The 22,470-nt window shown below is 45.6% G+C and overlaps 1 protein-coding gene and 1 long non-coding RNA gene across 5 annotated transcripts; one reads left to right on the plus strand and one right to left on the minus strand.

The window, feature by feature from the left end:
• The first annotated feature begins 334 nt into the window (after positions 1 to 334).
• On the plus strand, positions 335 to 22,457 carry myh11b (myosin, heavy chain 11b, smooth muscle). 3 transcript variants are annotated; one of them, XM_076996099.1, is made up of 42 exons: positions 335 to 1,362; positions 1,802 to 2,178; positions 3,370 to 3,526; positions 3,959 to 3,986; positions 4,411 to 4,510; positions 4,725 to 4,748; positions 5,323 to 5,415; positions 5,491 to 5,554; positions 5,717 to 5,815; positions 6,267 to 6,410; positions 6,524 to 6,619; positions 6,852 to 6,970; positions 7,234 to 7,386; positions 7,543 to 7,716; positions 8,169 to 8,342; positions 8,416 to 8,530; positions 8,804 to 8,997; positions 9,258 to 9,379; positions 9,462 to 9,531; positions 9,896 to 10,056; positions 10,297 to 10,405; positions 10,521 to 10,652; positions 11,910 to 12,116; positions 12,355 to 12,492; positions 14,362 to 14,485; positions 14,793 to 14,964; positions 15,201 to 15,413; positions 15,907 to 16,051; positions 16,154 to 16,360; positions 16,606 to 16,710; positions 16,974 to 17,126; positions 17,385 to 17,633; positions 17,735 to 17,947; positions 18,492 to 18,704; positions 18,901 to 19,062; positions 19,851 to 19,979; positions 20,079 to 20,164; positions 20,555 to 20,678; positions 20,828 to 21,036; positions 21,124 to 21,232; positions 21,666 to 21,838; positions 22,084 to 22,457. In XM_076996099.1, exons 2-42 carry the CDS (start codon positions 1,870 to 1,872, stop codon positions 22,259 to 22,261), a joined length of 5,946 nt encoding a protein of 1,981 aa, XP_076852214.1. In that variant the 5' UTR covers positions 335 to 1,362; positions 1,802 to 1,869; the 3' UTR covers positions 22,262 to 22,457. The 3 variants fall into 3 exon arrangements, with proteins under 3 accessions (XP_076852214.1, XP_076852212.1, XP_076852215.1); XM_076996097.1 differs by having other exon boundaries at positions 1,838 to 2,178; XM_076996100.1 differs by having other exon boundaries at positions 337 to 1,362; positions 1,838 to 2,178; positions 21,666 to 21,867; positions 22,084 to 22,222.
• On the minus strand, positions 2,057 to 11,914 carry LOC143505127 (uncharacterized). Of its 2 annotated transcripts, XR_013127824.1 has the most exons (5): positions 9,279 to 11,914; positions 7,526 to 7,620; positions 6,299 to 7,370; positions 5,719 to 5,829; positions 2,057 to 4,478 (listed from the first exon to the last, which is right to left on the minus strand). It is a non-coding gene; the product is annotated as an uncharacterized LOC143505127 (long non-coding RNA). The 2 variants fall into 2 exon arrangements; XR_013127823.1 differs by lacking the exon at positions 5,719 to 5,829.
• Positions 22,458 to 22,470: the final 13 nt, after the last annotated feature.

Here is a 22,470-nt window from a genome sequence, read left to right on the forward strand (position 1 = left end):
CTAGTTTTAAAACAAAACTAACCACAATGCCTAGTTTTGAGGCCCTTCACAACGAGCTGTGTAACAGTGCTGTGTAATTTTTTATTGTAGCCTACAATATTTTACAATATATACACATATATATATATATATATATATATATATATATATATATATATATATATATATATATATATATATATATATATATCTTTTTATATTATAAAAAGCAAGACTTGTTTTAATAGCACGAACAGCATTTGTGTATCTTAACTGTGAGACATCTGAGTCTCTGGGTTGTATTTGCAGAGACAAACTGTAACTGTAGCGCCAGTCTTGCTAATTTATATTTATTTTGTATAATTGTAATATATTTTTATAAATATTTAGATAAGAATGTTAAATAACATTTAAATCGTTCCTAATTATAGTTCCTTTAACACTTCATTCCTTTAAAACTCATTCAACTCATCAATACACTAAAACCCAAAACCTTAGAAAAACAATAAAATAATTGTTTCTGTGGCACATTCATTTCTGGCAAACCCAAAGGCGCATGTTCTCAGAGGCGGTCTTTGCATAGAGGCGTGGCTAGGCAACTGCCTTGGGCCCCTCCCACTGCAGCCCACTGTAGGGGCCCCCTGATTAGCTGACTTACTTCTCGCATATTAATGTTGATGGGCCCCCTAGCTAAATTCGCCTTGAGCCCCCAAATTGCTAAGTCCGCCACTGCATGTTCTGAGCAGGCCTCACAGTAAAACAATCTGTCAGTCAACCCCTCTGACCCGTAAACTGGTAATCATTCCTAAAGGCTTGACCCAAAGTTTGTCAGCACGCTTTATTGCCTTGTGTCATTAGTAACTGTGGACATGCAAAGGTCTTAGGATTACACATCATATACAGGAAACAGAATAGCATTTGTGTATCTTAACTGTGAGACATCGGAGTCTCTGGGTTGTATTTGCAGAGACAAACTGTAACTGTAGCGCCAGTCTTGCTAAATTTCTTTTTAACGGGTCCTCTACACCTTCACAGAAAGATGATAGAATATTACACTACATTATATCTCATTGTGATTTAATATCATTGAACAAAAAGTTCTGAAAAATAACAAATATTAAAACTGCACTATGGTATTCATTCTATGTCTGATGACACTGACAAGCAAAGGTATGATTTACATATGTAAATTCAGCTAAGCGAGAGTACTGTGATAATCTGTCATGGGGTTGAGACTATTAGACTAACTCCACCCAAAATAGCCATGGATATATCTAAATTGATCCTCTTAAATGAGTACAGTTTACCAAAGGTTGTCACCTGTGGAATATTGTATTGAGAAAAGCAGTGTGTGCACATCTCGGAGCCAAGAAGAGAGATTAGGTATGTGAATCACACACACACACACACACACACAATAAAACACAGTATAATTATTACTCAATATAAAATACAAGAACATTACCTTAATTCCTGTTTTTTGTATGGTCAAACTTTATGTGGTATTCTTAAATATTTTGTAAAAATCTATTTTGTGCTAAACATTTGGTTGTTTATTTTTAGATATTTAGTTTTGAATTGTGGAAAAGCTTTTCCAGAATCCATAGTTGATATCACAACCATTAGATAAAATTTTGCTAAATCCACGGTAGTTAGAGCAGCAACATTATTTTTGATACACTCAAATAAGTGTCAATAAATTTGTTAATATTTAAAGCTTTTTTATATATAAATTTTTATCCACAGAAAAGACAATTCTATCAAAAAGGATAAAACTGTCTTTTTAACACAATGGAACTAAGTGTTTAAGGAGATGTGACAGTTTCATTCTACAGATAATTCCAGATATCTACGATAGGTGAATATCTAGCAACCATCAGCCAGGTCAAGATGTCCAATAATCCGGACCATGACTTCAAAACCACCACCGTAAGTCAGTCCAACTGGCCCGTTAAGAAGATGGTGTGGGTCCCATCAGAGAAAGATGGCTTTCAGCCTGCCAGCATCATGGAGGATAAAGGTGACGACGTCCTGGTTGAGCTGGACACCGGTTCCAAGGTAATCATCCACAAAGATGACATCCAGAAGATGAACCCACCCAAGTTCAGCAAGGCAGAGGATATGGCAGCACTGACATGTCTGAACGAGGCTTCTGTGCTCAACAATCTCAGGGAGAGATACTTCTCAGGACTCATATATGTAAGTTAATTCATGTTCAGTAACTGCACTGTTACCCAGTTCTAGTCCTGGGGTATTAAACAGCCCTGGTCCTGCAGTTTTACCTTGTCCTATAGTGTTGCCCAGTTCTAGTCTTGTAGTGATATCCACGCTACCTTCGGTGTTACCCAGTCCTGGTCCAGTGATGCTACCCAGTCCTGCAGTTGCCTTGTACTGCAAATTATAATGCTTTACTTGCTCTCATCAACTCATCACCTTATTTAAAAACCTCTCATGAGGATAACAATGTTTGTGCTTGAGCAGTTAAAATGTACAGAATTGGCAGTGGTGGACATAGTACAAAAACCACGTACTTCAGTTAAAGTACAGATACCCAAGGTAAAACATTACTCCAGTACAAGTCATCCCTTTAGATTTTGTAGAAAAATACAAAAGTATTGGCCTTCAAATGTACTTAAGTAAAAGTAAAGATTCTACTATTTAGCACCCTGCTCTACATGTAAAACCTTTCAAAATAGAATGTTTCTAATGTAAAGTGCTATGTTCAAATCACAATACCAAAGCATTTAGCTTTAAGCTCCAATATCACCAATATCACTAGCTAGCTAGTTAATGTATGTAACTTAGCTAGCTACATATCAAGAGAGCTGTAAAGACTCTCTTTTGTGTACTAGCGATAGCCAACTTAGCTAGCTAGCTAACCATGTATACAATGCTAATATCGGAGACATCTCATGAAGGTAAATTACCAGCAGGCCTAGTAAAATAGCTCACCTCTACGTGTTTCCTTCTTTTGTTTTATTACTTTTTAATGAACATATGAAGCCTGGAGTAACAAAAGATTTCACATAATGTATTGGAGTAAAAAGTAAAAGATATGACTTTGAAATGTAGTGGAGTTAAAGTAAAAATGAAAGTAAAAATGAAAAAACTGGAAATATTTGAGTAAAGAAACACATAAAAATTACAGTACAGTAACGAATTACATTTACTTTGAAACTGTCCACCGCCAAGAATTGTAAAATAAGAATGTATATTAATCCCAAAGTTGATTTAATTGAGACATAAGCACTAATTACACTCAAGGTAATACCCTACGCATTTTATTATTAAAATTAGAAAATTTACCAAAATAAAAAATGACACCACTTTCTGACACCATGTTCTAACGTGATTTCACTGCATGGGTTGATCGTGAGGTTTTCTCTGCAGACCTACTCAGGCCTGTTCTGCGTGGTGGTGAACCCATACAAAATGCTGCCGATCTATTCGGAGCAGGTCATCGAGATGTACAAAGGAAAGAAACGTCATGAGGTGCCGCCGCACGTTTACGCCGTCACAGACAACGCGTACAGGAGCATGATGCAGGGTAAGCTCCACTTCCTGCTGTTACGTGCACATGCAAGGAGGGCGACATTAATGTGGTCTGGCTTCTGTCACCATACAACTTGTTTTGAACTTAAACTTCCCCTCCATTCTCATTATTTAGGTTGTCAAGTCATGTACTGCACAATAGGCCTTGTTAGCTTCATTTGATCAATAAACACAATGATCAAAACCTAAAACCTTTGACATTTTTATCACCTGTTTTAGCATGAGTGCGTTTAAATGAACTGTGTGGATTTTCTGCGAGCTGGGTTTGGTGTGCGGGAGGGTGAGGAGCCTTGATCCTGCGTTTAACCCTGCTGCAGAGTTGGCCGGAAATCCTCCAGGAACAATAAAGATGAACCAATCTATGACAGATCTATTTACAATGATGACCATCATAATGCTCACCATCTGCACCTCTGTGTTTCCACAGAACGTGAAGACCAGTCTGTTCTTTGCACGTGAGTAATGACCCCAACACACCCTTTAAAAGGGACACAGGACAGGTTATCTTCAGAACGGCCATCTTAAGACAAAATATTCACTTAGCTTGATTTGCAAAAGTTGTGTGCATTGCCTGTGTTCAGCATATCTGGAGTTTGAATACTCAAACACCATCGGCACTTTGCACAAGCCTTTGTGTGCATAGATAGTTGTGTACATAAAAGTTTAACTTTGAGTTTCAAAGAACGTCTGTCACAGAGATCAGGATCATGCAAATTGAGCTTTATGGTCATTTGGGGTCAGCCAAGTTGCTTCTGAGTAGTGAGAGTGTTCAGCCTTGTCCTCACGGTTGTTCCTCACTACTGTCCCTGACGGCTGTTCCTGACGGCTGTTCCTCATCACTGTTCCTCATGGTGGCCTGCTGTTCTTGGTGTGCCACAGAGGGGAGTCTGGTGCTGGGAAGACCGAGAACACCAAGAAAGTCATCCAGTACTTGGCCGTGGTAGCTTCTTCACACAAAAGCAAAAAGGAAAGTTGCTCAGTAAGTGTTGCAGTGTGTTTGTGAGATCCAACCCATGCATGGCGTTAACAAGGGCATTAAAATGTGCTGAATAAGTACCCAGAAACAGCAATGAGTAGGATGGGGAAACTGCTAGTGTAACCTCCACGTTACATAGGATCATAGTATATTATGCAAACTTGGTGTAATATTAATACACAACTATGACACATTTTGATGTATTTTTGTGTAACAGGATGCAGGCTCAGCTCTTAACAAGGTACAGTGTGGTAGAAACAGAACACTGTGCATGCTGCACGCTACTGAACGCTACTCACACTACTGCACGCTACTTACACTACTCTCACTACTGCACACTACGTACATTACCACTCACTACTGCACACTACTGGGCCTTCCCATCAGAGCCCTGCAAAGGCTGGGTTTCTGTTGGCTTTGTTGGGAGACTGGCATGAGCTTAACCAGATAGTTACAATTATGACGAGCTACACATGACAAATGTGTCCAGGATGAAATGTATACATGCTTACAAATAACATGTCAATCTTTAGAAATCTATCCAAAACCAAACAATAATAACAAAAGACATGACAGACAGGACAGATATGACATTGACAGTAACAGTGACGGCTACAATGCTTTGCTCACTATTCCTGCACACTGTGGCTGCGATAAATGGGTGTGTGCATGCATGCTCCATCATTTCCCACGCTTTGCTTAATTTGTGTTTACAGTCATACTGCCAAAAGTGTTTCAATACATCCCTGTGCTGGTGTAGGTGTCTGATATCTGCTTAGGACACCATGACTGATTTTATTTTCCTGGTCCACTAGGGGGAGCTAGAGAAGCAGCTACTGCAGACCAATCCCATTCTGGAAGCTTTTGGAAATGCAAAAACCATCAAGAATGATAATTCTTCACGATTTGTAAGTGGACATAGATCTGTAGATCTGTAGGTTGAGTCTCTCATGAGAACACAAGCCTGTCTTCTCTTCCCGCAGGGCAAATTCATTAAGATAAACTTTGACATGGCCGGCTTCATCGTTGGTGCAAACATTGAAACCTGTATCCTAAGGAGACTCCTGGCTCAGTTCTGAAACAGATCCAATTTTGAAACAGATCCAGTTTTCAAGCAGATTTAAATTAGCGTCATGCTATTGCTGTCTCCCTGTCATTCTGTCTATACATTTGAGTGATACGCAGAGCATCCCTAACCCTGTCAACCAGACCTGCTGGAGAAGTCCAGGTGTATTCGCCAAGCCAAGACTGAGAGGTCCTTCCATATCTTCTATTACATGGTAGCCGGAGCTAAAGGCAAAATGCGTGGTAATGACCTACAGCTGGAAGTCACACACACACACACACACACACACACACACACACACACACACACACACACACACACATGTGTGTGTGTGTATCTTATAAATAGATGGAATGAGATAGTATGCAAGCCTGTTCCAGAGAAACAGGACATTTCAGTCCTTCCTCAGCTGTGCGAGTAAAGTGCTTCTGAAGTTCCGCATGTGCAAACTGTCCATCCTGTTTTTCTGGCAACCTTGTGAACTACACTGCAGCTTTGAACATAACTACATACTTAACTACAGTACAGTAGAGTTACAAACACAAATGTAAACTAATATTTGTGTGTGTGTGTGTGTCAGTGTGTGTCAGTATCAGTAGTGATCAGTATCAGTAGTAGATTATAATTACATACATAAACCCATAAAACCCACTAAACAGCTGCTTTTAAAATGCTAATTGTGTTCTTGCCCAGAGGAACTGGTGCTGGAGGAGTTCAGTAATTACCGTTTCCTGGTAGCGGGACATGTGAAGGTTCAAGGTCAGCAAGACCATGAATTGTTTGATGAGACTCTCGAGGCCATGGACGTCCTGGGTTTCACCGAGGACGAGAAAATGGGTGAGGAACCGAGCATTTTTGTCCAGCAGATGGCGGTATAGTTCTGAACCAAAGCAATTCTTTGAGTGGCAAAGTTTGAAAATATGCACCATGTCGTATCCTTCTTCCTTCAGGGATGCTGAAAGTGTGCTCCACTGTACTGCAGCTGGGGAACATCGAGTTCAGAAGGGAGAAGAACCAGGAGCAGGCCAGTATGCTGGACACCACAGGTAACCCAGCATGCTATGCTAATATCACCAACCACAAGCTCCCGCAGCAAACCTGCGGGGGCAACGTGCTGGCAGCTCCCGGGGCACGGGCTGGGTTCTCACGGGGCACCTGCACTGTCATACTTATAAATATCCATGGAACTTTATTTTAGCGTCTGCCAAGAGCAAAGTACGTGCGGTCTTTCCCAATCTGAAAAGCAAATGAGCCTGAAGCGTGAAATCTCTCTCCCAGCTGCACAGAAGGTGTGTCACCTGCAGGGCATCAACCTGACCGACTTCATGAAATCCGTCCTCACTCCTCGCATCAAGGTGGGCAGGGAGCTGGTGCAGAAGTCCCAGACCAAAGAACAGGTACCCTACAAACACACCACCTGAACACTGCATCCTCACAACTCAGCCAGGATTGAACAATGTTCTGTCATAGATCACTTGATTTTTATTGTTCCTGGAGGATTTCCGGTCAACTCTGTTATTATCCTGCCATATCCTTTTTGCTGTTACCATAGTTACATTAGGTCTGACTGTGCAGTGTTAACTAAGAGGGTCAAAGGTAGTGTAATCAAAAGTGATCCACTGGACGTGTGACCCAAAGTGATCCACTGGTGTCTCACCAGGCTGATTCTGCCATCGAGGCCCTTGCCAAAACCATGTACGATCGGCTGTTCCGCTGGATCCTGGTCCATGTCAACAAGACTCTGGACAAGTCCCTCTGCCAAGGAGCTGCTTTCATAGGCATCTTGGACATAGCAGGCTTTGAGATTTTCGAGGTGAGGACAGAGAGCATTTAGCATTACCACAAAGAGTAGAAAACACGCAAACAACATCTAGAAATAAATACATAGGAATGACAAGACAAAATGCTGTGTTTGATATGGAATAAAAAAGAGCAGTGGCTTGACCTCTGACCTCTGCATCATCTCCAGGACAACTCGTTCGAGCAGCTGTGTATCAACTACACCAATGAGAAGCTCCAGCAGCTCTTCAACCACACCATGTTCATCCTGGAGCAGGAGGAGTACCAGCGTGAGGGCATCGAATGGAACTTTATCGACTTTGGCTTGGACCTGCAGCCCTGCGTCGAACTGATCGACCGGCCGGTATGAGCCACACATCCCGTAACCAATCGATCACAACAGATTACCAAACATGCATCACCCAGATAAACATATATATATGTTTATACTTTGCTTCTGTGCATGTATTTACAACAGCAATGAAGCAGACTTGCAGTGCTATATGAAACATGGGCAGTGCTTACACAGTTATCTACAACTGAGAAGCATAACAAACAACAGACATGACGATACTGAGACGACCATTAAACACCACAAATACTGGAGATAATACTGAAATGACCATTAAACACCGCAAATACTGGCGATAATACTGAGATGACCATTAAACAGTGCAAACATTGCAGACGATACTGAGCCCATGTTTGATAAGGAGCTATTAACTTGCAAACTACTTTTAACCATTATTTAAATATTTACTGCTGAAAAGGGCTATAAATGTAGTAATCTGTGGTTATCTGCTGTGGTCTGTGTAGAATAATCCTCCTGGTATCCTGGCCCTGCTGGATGAAGAGTGTTGGTTCCCCAAAGCCACAGATGTCTCCTTTGTGGAGAAGCTCACAAACACCCACTCCAGCCACTGCAAGTTTTCCAAGCCAAAAAACGCCAAGGACAAAACCTTCTTCACAGTGCAGCACTACGCTGGGAAGGTCTGTAAGCGTCTGTCACTCTTCTGGGTGCCTCAGCTTTCATCACAGAGAGTGACGTGCTCGTGTTGGTTAGGTGGACTACAACGCCCACGCCTGGCTGATCAAGAACATGGACCCACTGAATGACAACATCACCGCGCTGCTGAACAACTCCACCAGCCCGTTTGTGCAAGAACTCTGGAAAGATGGTGAATATTTTACTAGATGTTCATTTGTCAAGTTATTGATTTTTTTAGTGTAATAGCGCTCATACAAGACAACATTTAAAATTTATGTTTAAGCAAAGCTCTGTTTGTCTTTAACCTTTCTGTTGAGTGGTTTACGAGTGATCCCACCAAATCCTCCTGTATTTAAGATTCATTGCTCCTTATGGACTCACTCGCTCGCATATGTTTAGCGATGCTAAAGAATCTCCACAAGGGGGAGCTATTCACACTCAATCATGGACCATGCTCCTGCAGTGGATCGTGTGGTGGGCCTGGAGACCATGGCTAAGATGTCCGACAGCTCGATGCCCTCGGCCTCCAAGTCCAAGAAGGGCATGTTCCGCACAGTGGGGCAGCTGTATAAGGAGTCTCTGGGCAAACTGATGAGCACTCTCCACAACACACAGCCCAACTTTGTCCGCTGCATTATCCCTAACCACGAGAAGAGGGTGAGCTGTGCCACACCGCTGCCATGGCCATTTACACCCTCGACAGCACACGGTACAGTCCAGCTACACTGAGGACCAGAATCCCCACTCAGATAAAGCTTAAGCCTAAACTCCAAGGACCAATGGCTATGCCATTGTTTTGCAAGACTAGGGTTAGTTAATGTCTGTCGAAACTGGTCCTGAATGTGTAGAGCTCTGTGACTACAGCATTAGAGAAGGCTATCATGCACGTGTGTGTGTGTGTTTGTGTGTGTGTGTAGTCTGGGAAGCTGGATGCTCACCTGGTTCTGGAGCAGCTGCGGTGTAATGGCGTTCTGGAGGGCATTCGTATCTGCCGACAGGGTTTCCCCAACCGCATCGTCTTCCACGAGTTCCGCCAACGGTCAGCCTCATTCGCAGAAACACACCTGCTGTCACCACCCCCTGAAAGAGTCTGGTAACCATGGTCTACATCTCCTCCCCAGCTACGAGATCCTGGCTGCCAGCGCCATCCCCAAAGGCTTCATGGATGGCAAGCAAGCCTGCTCCCTTATGGTAGGTCACGATTGTAGAGCAACCACAAGTCAAAAGTCAATCACTCGTGTTTTAGTTTTTGTGGTGATGAAGCCATTTTTAAGACTGGGATCCTGTAAACAGCAGCTAAAACAATTAGAGTAATATGAAACATACAGTACAGTAAGTTAAAACACACACAACCTTTCTACAGCATTTAGGGCTTGGTGTGCCCAGCTACAGTCATAGAGGTCTTCCCACCCCTGGGCTCTGATAGTAAGGACTTCTTTAGATGACCTGTACCAGCCTCATTTTAGATTCGGGCTGGAACTAAGCACCCTAAGGACAGCAGAACATACTCTCAGTCTATGTCTGGGATGGGGAATCTCTGCCCATTGCTCTTCAGGTTAAACATCTGGACCTGGACCCCAACCTGTACCGCATTGGTCAGAGCAAGATGTTCTTCCGGACTGGTGTGTTAGCCCAGCTGGAGGAAGAGAGAGACCTTAAACTCACCGTCATCATTATCGCCTTGCAGGCCAAGGCCAGAGGCTTCCTCGCCAGAAAGTGAGTGATGGGCAAATGCACAGGGACATGCAACGGCAAAATAGTGAACCAAGTTTCAAAATGTTTGAAATTTTTGATGGAGGTCCTTTTAATACCTGTCTGAGAAGAATAATCACTGAATAGAATTGTAATTCTGATCAAAATGTAATTCTCTGTTACTCTGGCAATAACATGTAACTCTGGCTATAGTTCAGTTTAAAACAAACCACCTTTGCTTTTGCAATCTATTCTGTCCATCAGAGCCTTTAGCAAGAGGCAGCATCAGCTCTCTGCCATGAAAGTGATCCAGAGAAACTGCATCACCTACCTAAAACTAAAGAACTGGCAGTGGTGGAAACTCCTCACCAAAGTAAGTCAGTCTTCCACAAGCCATGGGTCACGGGTGGAATATCACTGCGTCAGACATCATTTTACTTAAAGTGTGAGGAAGATGTCTAGTCATGGCCGCCCATCCCTATTGGTAGGTGAAGCCTCTGCTGCAAGTGACCCGACAGGAAGAAGAAATAAGCCAAATGGAGGAAGAGCTTCAGAAGGCTAAAGATGTGGCTCAGAAAGCTGAGGCGGAGCTAAAGGAGATCACTCAGAAACACGCGCAGGTAATGCGCGTACCAAGGCACTGTGGGGGGTGTCTATCAGAATATTACCAGTATCCTACAGTACCAGAACAGCTCCTCCATATTTCTCAGTAGTATGATCTCAGGTAGATCTCAGGCAGATCTCAGAGAGCCACAGCAGAGGTGAGCATTTTCCTTGCTCTCACATATCACATCTATGTTGGGAAGGTAAGTGAGACCAGCAGAGAAAACTGTGGACTGATGTACTGTGGTCCTCCTCTAAGCCTGGAATCAGACACCAATCATGACTGGTTTAATAATGATCTACTTCTTTAAATCAGAGATATCAAACTCAGGCTCTGTCCCCCTTAGCTTCCCAGGTGTTTTTAAAGGTACTGCATTAAATTCTGCAGTGATTTGGCCCTTGATTCAGACACTTTAAACATCACTCCTAGTTCTAAAATGACTGTCCTTAGCCACATGACTCCTCACCTGTGTGCCTCCTCACCTGTGTGCCTCCTCACCTGTACGTCTCCTCACCTGTACGTCTCCTCACCTGTGTACCTCCTCACCTGTACGTCTCCTCACCTGTGTGCCTCCTCACCTGTGTGCCTCCTCACCTGTACGTCTCCTCCCCTGTGTGCCTCCTCACCTGTACGTCTCCTCCCCTGTGTGCCTCCTCACCTGTGTGCCTCCTCACCTGTACGTCTCCTCACCTGTTTGCCTCCTCACCTGTGTGCCTCCTCACCTGTACGTCTCCTCACCTGTGTACCTCCTCACCTGTACGTCTCCTCACCTGTGTGCCTCCTCACCTGTGTGCCTCCTCACCTGTACGTCTCCTCCCCTGTGTGCCTCCTCACCTGTACGTCTCCTCCCCTGTGTGCCTCCTCACCTGTGTGCCTCCTCACCTGTGTGCCTCCTCACCTGTACGTCTCCTCACCTGTTTGCCTCCTCACCTGTGTGCCTCCTCACCTGTACGTCTCCTCACCTGTGTGCCTCCTCACCTGTACGTCTCCTCACCTGTACGTCTCCTCACCTGTACGTCTCCTCACCTGTGTGCCTCCTCACCTGTGTGCCTCCTCACCTGTACGTCTCCTCACCTGTGTGCCTCCTCACCTGTACGTCTCCTCACCTGTGTGCCTCCTCACCTGTACGCCTCCTCACCTGTGTGCCTCCTCACCTGTACGTCTCCTCACCTGTGTGCCTCCTCACCTGTACGTCTCCTCACCTGTGTGCCTCCTCACCTGTACGTCTCCTCACCTGTGCGCCTTCATTCTTCTTGCTCCTCTTCCCCGGTAGCTGCTGGAGGAGCGCAACCACCTGCAGGAGAAGCTGCAGACAGAGGCAGAGCTGTGTGCAGAGGCGGAGGAGATGAGGATACGCCTGGAAGCCAAGAAGAAGGAGCTGGAGGAGGTTCTGCGTGAGATGGAGGCACGGCTGGAGGAAGAGGAGACGCACAGCCAGAAACTCCAGCACGAGAAGAAGAACCTACAGAAGCAGCTACAGGTGGATCAATAAGCAGTGATGATTAATATGTGATCAGTAAATGACATCATTTGTTAAAGATGTGCAGAGATGCAGAGATGGACTTAAAGCAGAGGTGGTCATCTGCTGTGAACAACTTCACCTCTTTGCCACACCACTGCAGCTACTTCTGTGATCTTCTGTAAACAGTGATCTTTACTGAATTCACTGAAGTGCACTAGATACAACTGACTGGTTTATCATGCACACTGTTGTGTAGGACATGGAGGCACGCTTGGTGGAACAGGAAGGGTCCAGTAAGAAGCTCCAGATGGATAAGACGACAGCTGACGGAAAGATCCACAAACTTGAGGGCGACATACTTGTCAAAGAGGACCAAAATACCAAGCTACAGAAGGTTTGTCTTTAAGTCAAATATTGATTTGCATTTGAGATGAATCAGAAGTGGATTAGACCTTCAAAGGAGAGACTGAACAGTTTCTGGAGCTACCAGCAATGTTAAATGATCACCACTGATCATTTTTGTTCCTTTAGGCAGAGAAATTTAAACTCAAACAGCCTGTTCAGACACAAGATCAAGGTTAAGCTTTAATTTAGACTAAAAAGACTGTACAGTGGTTATTTGCCCATGGCCTTGCCGTTTTAGTCCAAGACTAAGCATAATGCCAGCCTGGAGAAGCAGTCATTTACATTTACATTACATTTAGGGCATTTAGCAGATGCTCTTATCCAGAGTGATTTACAGTGCTTTGCACAGATAAACTAGAATTCAAGATACCCTTGAACCAGACTACTACTAAACTACAGGAATCAATGTCATTACCTAGTGTTTTGATTAACTACTGTTTAAGTGAGCCTGTTTTAAACATTTACCAAGAAGTACAAATAACAATAGACAGATAGACATACAATCTAAGAACAACAACAACAACTGCTATCTGCTGAGTTAGTGCTCATTTAAGAACTCAACAATTAGGTGTGTCTTCAGTCTACGTTTGAAGATAGCAAGAGACTCTGCAGTTAGTGGAAGATAGTTCTACCATCTTGGAGCCAGGACAGAGAATAGTCTGGAGTTTTGTCTTCCATGAGCCTTTAAGTGTGGAGTTTCAAGTCGAGCCATGCTTGAGATTTGGAGAGCTCACGGCGGTTGAGATTTGGAGAGCTCAAGGTTTTTGTGAGCGTGTGAAGACATTCAAATGCGTGTTTTCCACTACGCCGGTTTTAAAAGTATTAGCGGCTCGCTAGGCTTGTAAACAAGTAGCAGTGTGTCGCCCTCAGAGCTGATGAGGTAACCGGGCCACGACACACACCGTTAGTGCAGGTGAGAGTGGACCGGCTGGGGAGCCGCATGAAACCAGGCAAAGAGGCGCAGGTTGCCCACTTGTGATGAAGAGAGCGTAGAGAGGAAAGTACTGGTAATTGTGTCCAGGGAGAGAGAAGACAGACAGTTCTGGTGAGGAAGGCAGGAAAAAAATAGTAGCAGCAAGTGTTGAGGGAGTGATGGAGCGTACATTTGGATGAAAGTAAATAATGTTTGGAGGAAGTGTGAGTGGAAATGGCAGGGAGGGAGAAAGAGAAGGATTGAAGATGATGGTCTGAGAGATGAAGTGGGTTGACTGTGATGTCCAATGTACCGCTGGCTTGACCAGGTCCAGAATTTATTTTTATTTTTTGCCATATTTTGTCAATTGTGATTTTTACACCCCAATCGAAATTTGTCCTCAGCTTTTAACCCATCTGTGCAGTTAGAACACACACACACTAGTGATTACTAGGGGGCTGTGGATCACACGTGCCCAGAGCGGTGGGCAGCCCTAGCTCGGCGCCTTGCTCAAGGGCACCTCAGTCATGGCCTCAGGTCTGGGAATCGAACCCACGACCCTCCGGTCACAAGACCAGTTACCTACCTCCAGACCATGACTGCCCCGACTGAATGTTGCCTGTTCTGTGAGTTGGAGGGGACAGATTGATGTCGAGGTCAAATGACAGCAGCAATGGAAGAATACAAGATGAATGTAGTTTATCGGATAGAAAGTTGAAGTCACCAAGGAGAATGAGTGGGTTTGCATCAGTGGTGAATTGACTGTCAGAACCACTGCAGTGGAGAACCCGCCTCGCCTGCTAGTGATGATCACTGCTAAATCTTACACAGTGAAAGTTAATATACATACTTTTTTTATTTAAGAACGGCAATGTAATGTTTTTTTCCAGTGAAGACATACATTCTTGTACTTTATTAACACTGTGTGTGCTGTGGCACATTCAGGAGAAGCAGCAACTTGAAGAGCGTCTGGCTGACGTCACTTCCAGCCTCAGTGAAGAGGAAGAAAAGTCAAAGAACCTTTCCAAGCTGAAGAACAAACATGAATCCATGATTACAGAGCTCGAAGGTATGCAGAGTGCATATCTGTCTTTTCAATGGTGATCCGTGGTTGCATGTTTGATGCCCTAGTAATAGAAAAGCCCAGTGCAAGTTCTGAAAATCTGCCCCCTGGACTGAGATTTCCAGTCTCAGCCTGAGGCACAAATTGCAACTAAGCAAAACAATTAGAAGCATGTCAACGTCAAAGTTAAGGCTGGAAGTAACCTCTGGAAGACAGTATTTAGAAACAGGCCTGTGCTGTTTTTAAAAGTTTGGCCCAACCGATAACCCCACAATACAGGTAGGTGTGTGTGTGTAATTGTGTTTGTCTGTAGCTCAACTGAAGAAGGAGGAGAAGCTCCGTCAGGATGTGGAGAAGGTGAAGCGTAAGCTGGAGGCCGAACACTCCAGCCTGCAGGAGCAGCTCGTAGCCACGCAGGCCGACGGTGCCGGGCAGGAAGCACATCTCACAGCCAAGGAGGAGGAGCTGCGGGCCCTGCTGGAGCGGTACGGGGGGCCTGCTCACTTCTCCGAGCGCTTCCGCACTTGTGCCTACACCATTAAGGCTGAGCATGTGGAGAAAATCATAGAATAATTTCATGTTTTTAGAATCCTATTAACCCCTGATAAGTTCAAGTTCCAGTCAAATATCCTGTTGCACTCAGCCAGACGCCGCACTAGTGAAGGCAAACGGGTCGTTAGTCCTGTTTTATGTTGTCTTCCACCGTGTGTGCATTTCCCAGCCTGGAGGAGGTGTCTGCTCAAAAGAACAGCGCCATGAAGAAGCTACATGAAGCAGAGGGGCTGATGGCCGAGCTGCGTGATGACCTGGACAATGAGCGTGCTGCCCACACCAAAGCCCAGAAGGCCACGCGGGACCTGGGGTCAGAGCTGGAGGCCCTGAGGATGGAGCTGGAAGACTCAGTGGACACCAGCGCAGCTGAACAGGAGCTCCGGTACACACACACACACACACATACACACACACACACACATACACAACACAGCAGTGCTCAGCCCCTAGACTTATATCCTACAGAGTGTAACCCTAATCTGACACATTACATGATTAATCAGAGTCTTCTGAATGTGATAGTTTAGGACAGGGGTATTTAGTCAGGGGACAGATTTGGATTCAAGGTCCAGGTGTAAGTCTATGTGAGTACTGATTCAGCATGTGAGTACTGCTTCAGCATGTGAGCACTGCTTCAGCATGTGAGCACTGCTTCAGCATTTGAGCATTGCTTCAGCATGTGAGCATTGCTTCAGCATGTGAGCACTGATTCAGCATGTGAGCACTGATTCAGCATGTGAGCCCTCACCTAGTAGTAACACCCCATTAGTAGTGATCAGTGCTGTATATCATCAGTATCATTCAGGCTTTCAGCACTTGCACACCAGGTTGGGCTCCACATCTTCTGCGGATTAGCTTGCAATGTTCTGCTACAGGGTCAAAAGGGATCAGGAAATGGCAATGCTGAAGAAGACGATGGAGGAGGAAGGGCGGAGGCATGATGCTCAAGTGCAGGAGATGAGGCAGAAACACAGTCATGCCGTGGACCATCTCAACGAGCAGCTGGAGCAGGCCACACGGGTGATCAGCCAACACAGTCCCTGACCTTCAAACCATGTTTCCAACAAAGATTTGTGTATTCCCATCATGGTTTATGCCTGATTCACTGTGTCTGGACGACAGGCTAAGGCCAGTCTGGAGAAGGCCAAACTGACCTTGGAGAAGGAGGCAGCAGATCTGGGCACAGAGCTGCACGCGCTGTCCAATGCCAGACAGGACGCTGAACACAAGAGGAAGAAGGTGGAGAGCCAGCTAGTGGACCTGCAGGCCCGGTTCAGCCAAGCCGAGAGACAGCAAGCAGAGCTTGGAGATCGGGTCTTCAAACTCACTGTGGGTGTCGCATGCTACCTGTTTTTAGTTCAGTATTCAATATTAAACCTGTTAACCTCTGTTATAAACATTTGAACACTGACGATGTTATTACAGCTTCTGCCCACTATCATTTTATTATAAGTTATTCTCTTTTATCTACATATTCAGAGGGCTGCAGTGTACAGTCAGCCCCAGCTGGGTCACAGGAGAGGTTTTAACTATTTGTTAAAGTTGAGTAACTTTTTTTTAACCTTTTCCCACAGTCAGAGCTGGACAGCATCACGGCTCTCCTGAGCGAGGCAGAAACGAAGAACAGCAGACTGAGTAAGGACGTGTCCAGCCTCAGCTCACAGCTGCACCACGCCCAGGTGAGTGCACGTCATCATGGCTGCTGTTAGAATCTGGGTCAATCAAGGTCTAGTGTGCATGGGAATTCTCAGCTCAGAAGGTCTAGTAGTTAGTTGTCTACTGTCTCAGATTGGCACCAATGAAAAAGTAACACATCGTAGTGTCAGATTATGGTGACAATAAAGGTTTTTTTTAAAGCTTTTTTACTAGATCTGATCCGCTCCTTTAAAAAAGGTTTTAGCTTCATTTTGGAATCCGCATGTTGTGTCATGTGACCTCCCAGGAGCTGTTGGCTGAAGAAAGTCGTCAGAAGCTGAACACCCTGACCCACTTGAGGCAGGTGGAGGACGATCGGAATGGCCTCCTAGAACAGGTGGAGGAGGAAGCAGAGATGAAGCGTAATGTGGAGAGACACGCCTCCATCCTCAGCACGCAGGTCTGCCTTCCAGCCTGTGGAGGATTTTGACGCAACACACTGCACTGCGTAGTACACTATGTAGGGGATAGAGGTCACTAGCTTGTTCCCTTATTAGGGCACCTTGTAGGGAGTGGAGAGTCAATATTAATGCACCCAAAACAAACATGACCACAATGGTCCCTCAAGTCACTTAATGAAATTTGAGCCTGTTCCCATTTAAAGCCTGTGAGACTTTGTAGTTGCACAGAAGAGCTAAATATCTTCTGCTCATCATAGCTGGTGGACACAAAGAAGAAGCTGGCCGAGTGCTGTAGCCGTGTGGAGCTGCTAGAGGAGGGAAAAAAGAAAGCGCAGAGAGACCTGGAGGCCATCAACTCTGAACTGGACGAGAAGACCGCAGCCTATGAGAAGATGGAGAAGAGCAGGAACCGTCTACAGCAGGAGCTGGATGACGTGCTGGTCCACCTGGACCACCAGAGACAGCTGCTCTCAAACCTGGACAAGAAGCAGAGGAAGTTCGAACAGGTTGGCAGTGCTTCAAATTCTTCTATAATCTCTCTCATCCTCCATTTTATTAACAGCTATATGATCATCTTCAAACTCTTGGCGTTTTGCTTTGCTGTCAGATGCTGGTGGAGGAGAGAGCCGTCTCCAGTAAGCACGCAGCAGAAAGAGACCGAGCAGAGGCTGAGAGCATGGAGAAGGAGAGCATGGTCTTGGCCCTGACTCGAGATCTAGATGAGACGAAGCTCTCGCTCGAGGAGACGGAGAAGCTCAATAAGGCCATACGCTCGGAGATGGAGGGTCTGATCAGCTCAAAGGATGACGTGGGCAGGAATGTGAGTCCATGTGCTAGGTTTCCTTTCTCAGAGGTCAAGTGAATGGTAAGTTACCAGTGATTGCACAGGAAAAAAACAACAAAAAAGAAAAACAGGTTTTACCAAAATGTATTTTAAGTGTATTGTGTTGATTGGGGGAAAAACAAAAAACTTCCTGTGTCCTGTATGGTTTCCCGTACCACTGATTTGTCTTGTTTTGATTTGTCTTGTTCTCATGGCGAACGCCATGTGGTTCTGATTTGTCATAACTTTTCTCTGCCTAGTGTTGATTCCACCAGACTTATCTTTGATCTCCTATTGTAGTCTCCTACTGTAGTCTCCTTCTCCTACTGAAGTCTCCAACTCCTACTGTATTTATCTGTGTTTGCCTGCCCGTGTTGCCAGTCTTTGATGATGGAAATTGCTGTTGTGCTTTCCTTGTTTTTGTGTTGAGGTCTTTTGGGTCATGGCCTGTTTTGTTTGGTTCTTTGATAACCATGTATTCTCGAGCATTTGTGTCCTGCATTACCATAAATGTAACCACCTCTAAATGTGGTTTAAAAAGGTCCATGAGCTGGAGAAGGCCAAGCGTGTGTTGGAAACTCACGTTGCGGAGATGAAAATCCAGCTGGAGGAGCTGGAGGATGAGCTCCAGACAGCAGAGGATGCCAAGCTGAGGCTGGAGGTGAACGTGCAGGCCCTGAAGGCCCAGTTTGAGAGGGAGCTCCAGAACAGGTCCGAGCAGGAGGAGGAGAAGAGGAGACAGCTCCTCAAGCAGGTGAAACCACGGCGGCTTAGTTTGCCAATGTGTCTACAGAGGTTGATCACCATTAACGACTTTATGATCCAATTCATCAACAATAAACAGGAAGCTTAAAGGTCTGAGTGGCACTAGCTGCAGTGTAACCCACACCTTAGGTACTGACTGCACTTCATATTTTACATGAACAATTTTCTTCTACCATCATGTTCAGCTACGTGAGACGGAGACAGAGCTGGAAGATGAGCGTAAGCAGAGAAATTCACTGGCAGCCATGAAGAAGAAACTAGAGAGTGAGGTGAAAGAGCTGGAGGAGCAGGTGGAGGCTCTGAGCAGGGGCAGGGATGACGCCATAAAACAGCTGCACAAAGCTCAGGTCAGCCAGCAGGGGTGTATAACCTCTCACCTGTGGGTTAGACTCACTCCATGACCTCTCACCTGTGGGTTAGACTCACTCCATGACCTCTCACCTGTGGGTTAGACTCACTCCATGACACCTCACCTGTGGGTTAGACTCACTCCATGACACCTCACCTGTGGGTTAGGATCACTCCATGACCTCTCACCTGTGGGTTAGGCTCACTCCATGACCTCTCACCTGTGGGTTAGGCTCACTCCATGACCTCTCACCTGTGGGTTAGGCTCACTCCATGACCTCTCACCTGTGGGTTAGGCTCACTCCATGACCTCTCACCTGTGGGTTAGGCTCACTCCATGACCTCTCACCTGTGGGTTAGGCTCACTCCATGACACCTCACCTGTGGGTTAGGCTCACTCCATGACCTCACCTGTGGGTTAGACTCACTCCATGACCTCTCACCTGTGGGTTAGACTCACTCCATGACCTCTCACCTGTGGGTTAGACTCACTCCATGACACCTCACCTGTGGGTTAGACTCACTCCATGACACCTCACCTGTGGGTTAGACTCACTCCATGACCACTCACCTGTGGGTTAGGCTCACTCCATGACCTCTCACCTGTGGGTTAGGCTCACTCCATGACACCTCACCTGTGGGTTAGACTCACTCCATGACCTCACCTGTGGGTTAGACTCACTCCATGACCTCTCACCTGTGGGTTAGACTCACTCCATGAACTCACCTGTGGGTTAGGCTCACTCCATGACCGTGTGCAAAACAAACCGACTCTCCCACCTCACAGGCCCAGGTGAAAGACGCCCAGAGGGAACAGGAGGACATCTACACAGCCCACAATGAGGCGCTGTCGAGCGCAAGAGAAACTGAGAGGAGGGCCAAAACCATGGAGGCTAATATTACACATTTACAAGAGGTACAGACTAAAATAAAAGAGACACAACTCACATAACCGTGAACGGCAGGAGATTTTCTATCTTAAAATGTTCTGGTACTGCTGTGATTGTTTCTGAAGGAGCTGGCAGGGGTGGAAAGAGCTCGAAAGCAGGTGGAAGCAGAGAGAGACGATCTGATAGAACAGCAGACCAGCAACTCAGGGAGGTGAGAACCCACCATATACATTACTGATCTGTCTGGACTGCCTATCAAAGAGCTTAACTGTAGTTTCTCCAGCAGTAACTCCCTGTCACATTACCTGCTATAATTCATTAGTGAAGAACATATACAGGCAGAAGGTAGACAAGACTGACATTAAATACTATTTTCAGTTTGTAAAAAAAAAAAAAAAAAGTATCTGGTTTCAGCTTCTACTATTTCAGAAGCACTTTGTTTGCACAGTTGATAAACGTCTGTCCTGTTTGTCTGAAAATCTTGTGTACTTCACTGCAATTTTCATCTATTAATTTTTTTCTGCAGTTACTCACTAGAATGTTGTTGAGACACATCATTATGTCCACACTGCAACATGCATGTTGTGGCTTGGTCACGCAGGTCAGTATCGTCGGAGGAGAGGCACCGCCTGGAGAGTCGGATCAAGCACCTGGAAGAGGAGCTGGAGGAGGAGCAGGGCAATGTGGCGTCCCTGAACGACAGGCTGAGAAGGAGTGTCCAGCAGGTGCCAGAGCTGTAGGGGCCCAGATCACCATTAGTGTGGGCTGCAAGGCCTAGAGTGACACACGGGCAGCTGCTTACCAGCTGTATACACACAGACACACAGTCGATCGACTGATCGATCAATCCCAGAATGCCTTTCTCTGTGCGCAGGTGGACCAGCTGAGTGTGGAGCTACAGACGGAGCAGGCTGCGTTGCAGAGAAGTGAGGTTGCACAGCAACAGCTGGAGAGGCAGAACAAGGACCTGAAGACCAAGCTGCAGGAGGCAGAGGGACAAGCCAAGTCAAAGGTGAGGGCCTCCATCGCCACCCTGGAGGCCAAACTGTCCCACGTGGAGGACCAGCTGGAGCAGGAGAGCAGGTAGGGAAGAAAGCCTCCATGTAGCTTAGATTTGAGTAACAAGGAATTATGGGATTGTTTAACCTGACCTTATGTGCGCTGGGGCAGGGAGAGGCAGGCAGCCACCAAAGTTCTGCGTCAGAAGGACAAGAAGTTGAAGGACCTGACCACTCAGATGGAGGATGATAGGAAGCAGGCAGAGCAGTACAAGGAGCAGGTACCGTCACATCCTCTCATTTCATCCACACTTCCCTGTTTTTGGTGCTTTTGAAACCACCTCAGTGGCTGTTAATAGTCAGCTAACATGGATGTGGTCTCACATTTGGAAAATTCATCACTAAAATGTATTTCTTAAGTCAAATTGTTGTATTTTGTATGTATGTTTTATATTAGAAAATTACAGACATTCCAACTTTGGTCTAATCTGGGAAGCCCAACAAAATCTCGTGACATAAAAATAGTTCACGTAGATGGTAACCCTCCCAATACAAACACTGCCTTATGCAATTTAAAGCAACATGATGTTTGACATACTGAATGGAAGAGCGTGGGAGCGTTAGCCTGCTCTGGAGCCAACGTGCACTCACTCCTGCTGGGTTCACTCTTCTGGAGTCCTGCTCTCTGACCCCAACACCACCCCCACACTGCAGGCAGAGAAGGCTAATGTGCGGGTGAAGCAGCTGAAGAGGCAGGTGGAGGAGAGCGAGGAGGAGTCACAGCGAGTCACGGCAGGACGGAGGAAACTACAGCGGGAACTGGACGAGGTGGTGGAGGCCCACGACGCCCTGAGCAGAGAGGTGTCCTCTCTCAAGAGCAAACTCAGGTTGTTCTGCAGTGAACCCTTTCTGTGATGTATGTAATACCCGTACTCACTCCACTAAACCACGCGCCTCTAAGCTGTATCCTGACAATTACATTTTAGTGAAATGTCGCATTCATTTCTCCTGCATTAAGTGTAATGGTTTTAATGCATGTGCTTCTGAGTAACACCCAAACCAGCTTAACCTGTTACGATGCAACATTTAGAAATTTGTTTATTTTTCAAATTGCTGTTTCTGTGATCCACAGGCGTGGGAACGACCTGGTGTTTAGCTCCTCCCCCTGGCATGCCAGGGGCGGGACATGCAGGACCACAATTGGTAGTTTGGAGTTTCCGGAAGACAGACTTGCAGCTGTACCAGTGCCTGAACCTGAGGAGCCTCAGGATGAATCAATGAGCAGCAGCCTCCAGGATGAACTACACTAGCAGCCCTGCCCACAAACCCCATTCTCCTGCTGGGAAACGCCTCTTAGCTGTGGTAGTTTAGTGCTTGAAAACACGACAATTTTTAATCTAAGCTAATTTTAAATAAATTATTGACCTGTGTGATTATAAACTCGTACCTAAAAACTGAAGGTTCAAATGTTTTAACATTAAATTGTAAAATTGCTAAAATTGTATATTGATGCAAGAAA

The sequence above is a fragment of the Brachyhypopomus gauderio genome, chromosome 2, assembly GCF_052324685.1.
Source record: "Brachyhypopomus gauderio isolate BG-103 chromosome 2, BGAUD_0.2, whole genome shotgun sequence".
In the NCBI taxonomy this organism is placed as follows: Eukaryota; Metazoa; Chordata; class Actinopteri; order Gymnotiformes; family Hypopomidae; genus Brachyhypopomus; species Brachyhypopomus gauderio.

Excerpts from the sequence above, each read along its gene's own strand:
- myh11b (XM_076996097.1), top strand. The coding sequence starts at position 1,272 with ATGAGTACAGTTTACCAAAGGTTGTCACCTGTGGAATATTGTATTGAG. Across the intron at positions 8,343-8,415 it reads TGCAGCACTACGCTGGGAAG|GTGGACTACAACGCCCACGC; the intron begins GTCTGTAAGCGT and ends CGTGTTGGTTAG. Across the intron at positions 19,980-20,078 it reads ATATTACACATTTACAAGAG|GAGCTGGCAGGGGTGGAAAG; the intron begins GTACAGACTAAA and ends TTGTTTCTGAAG.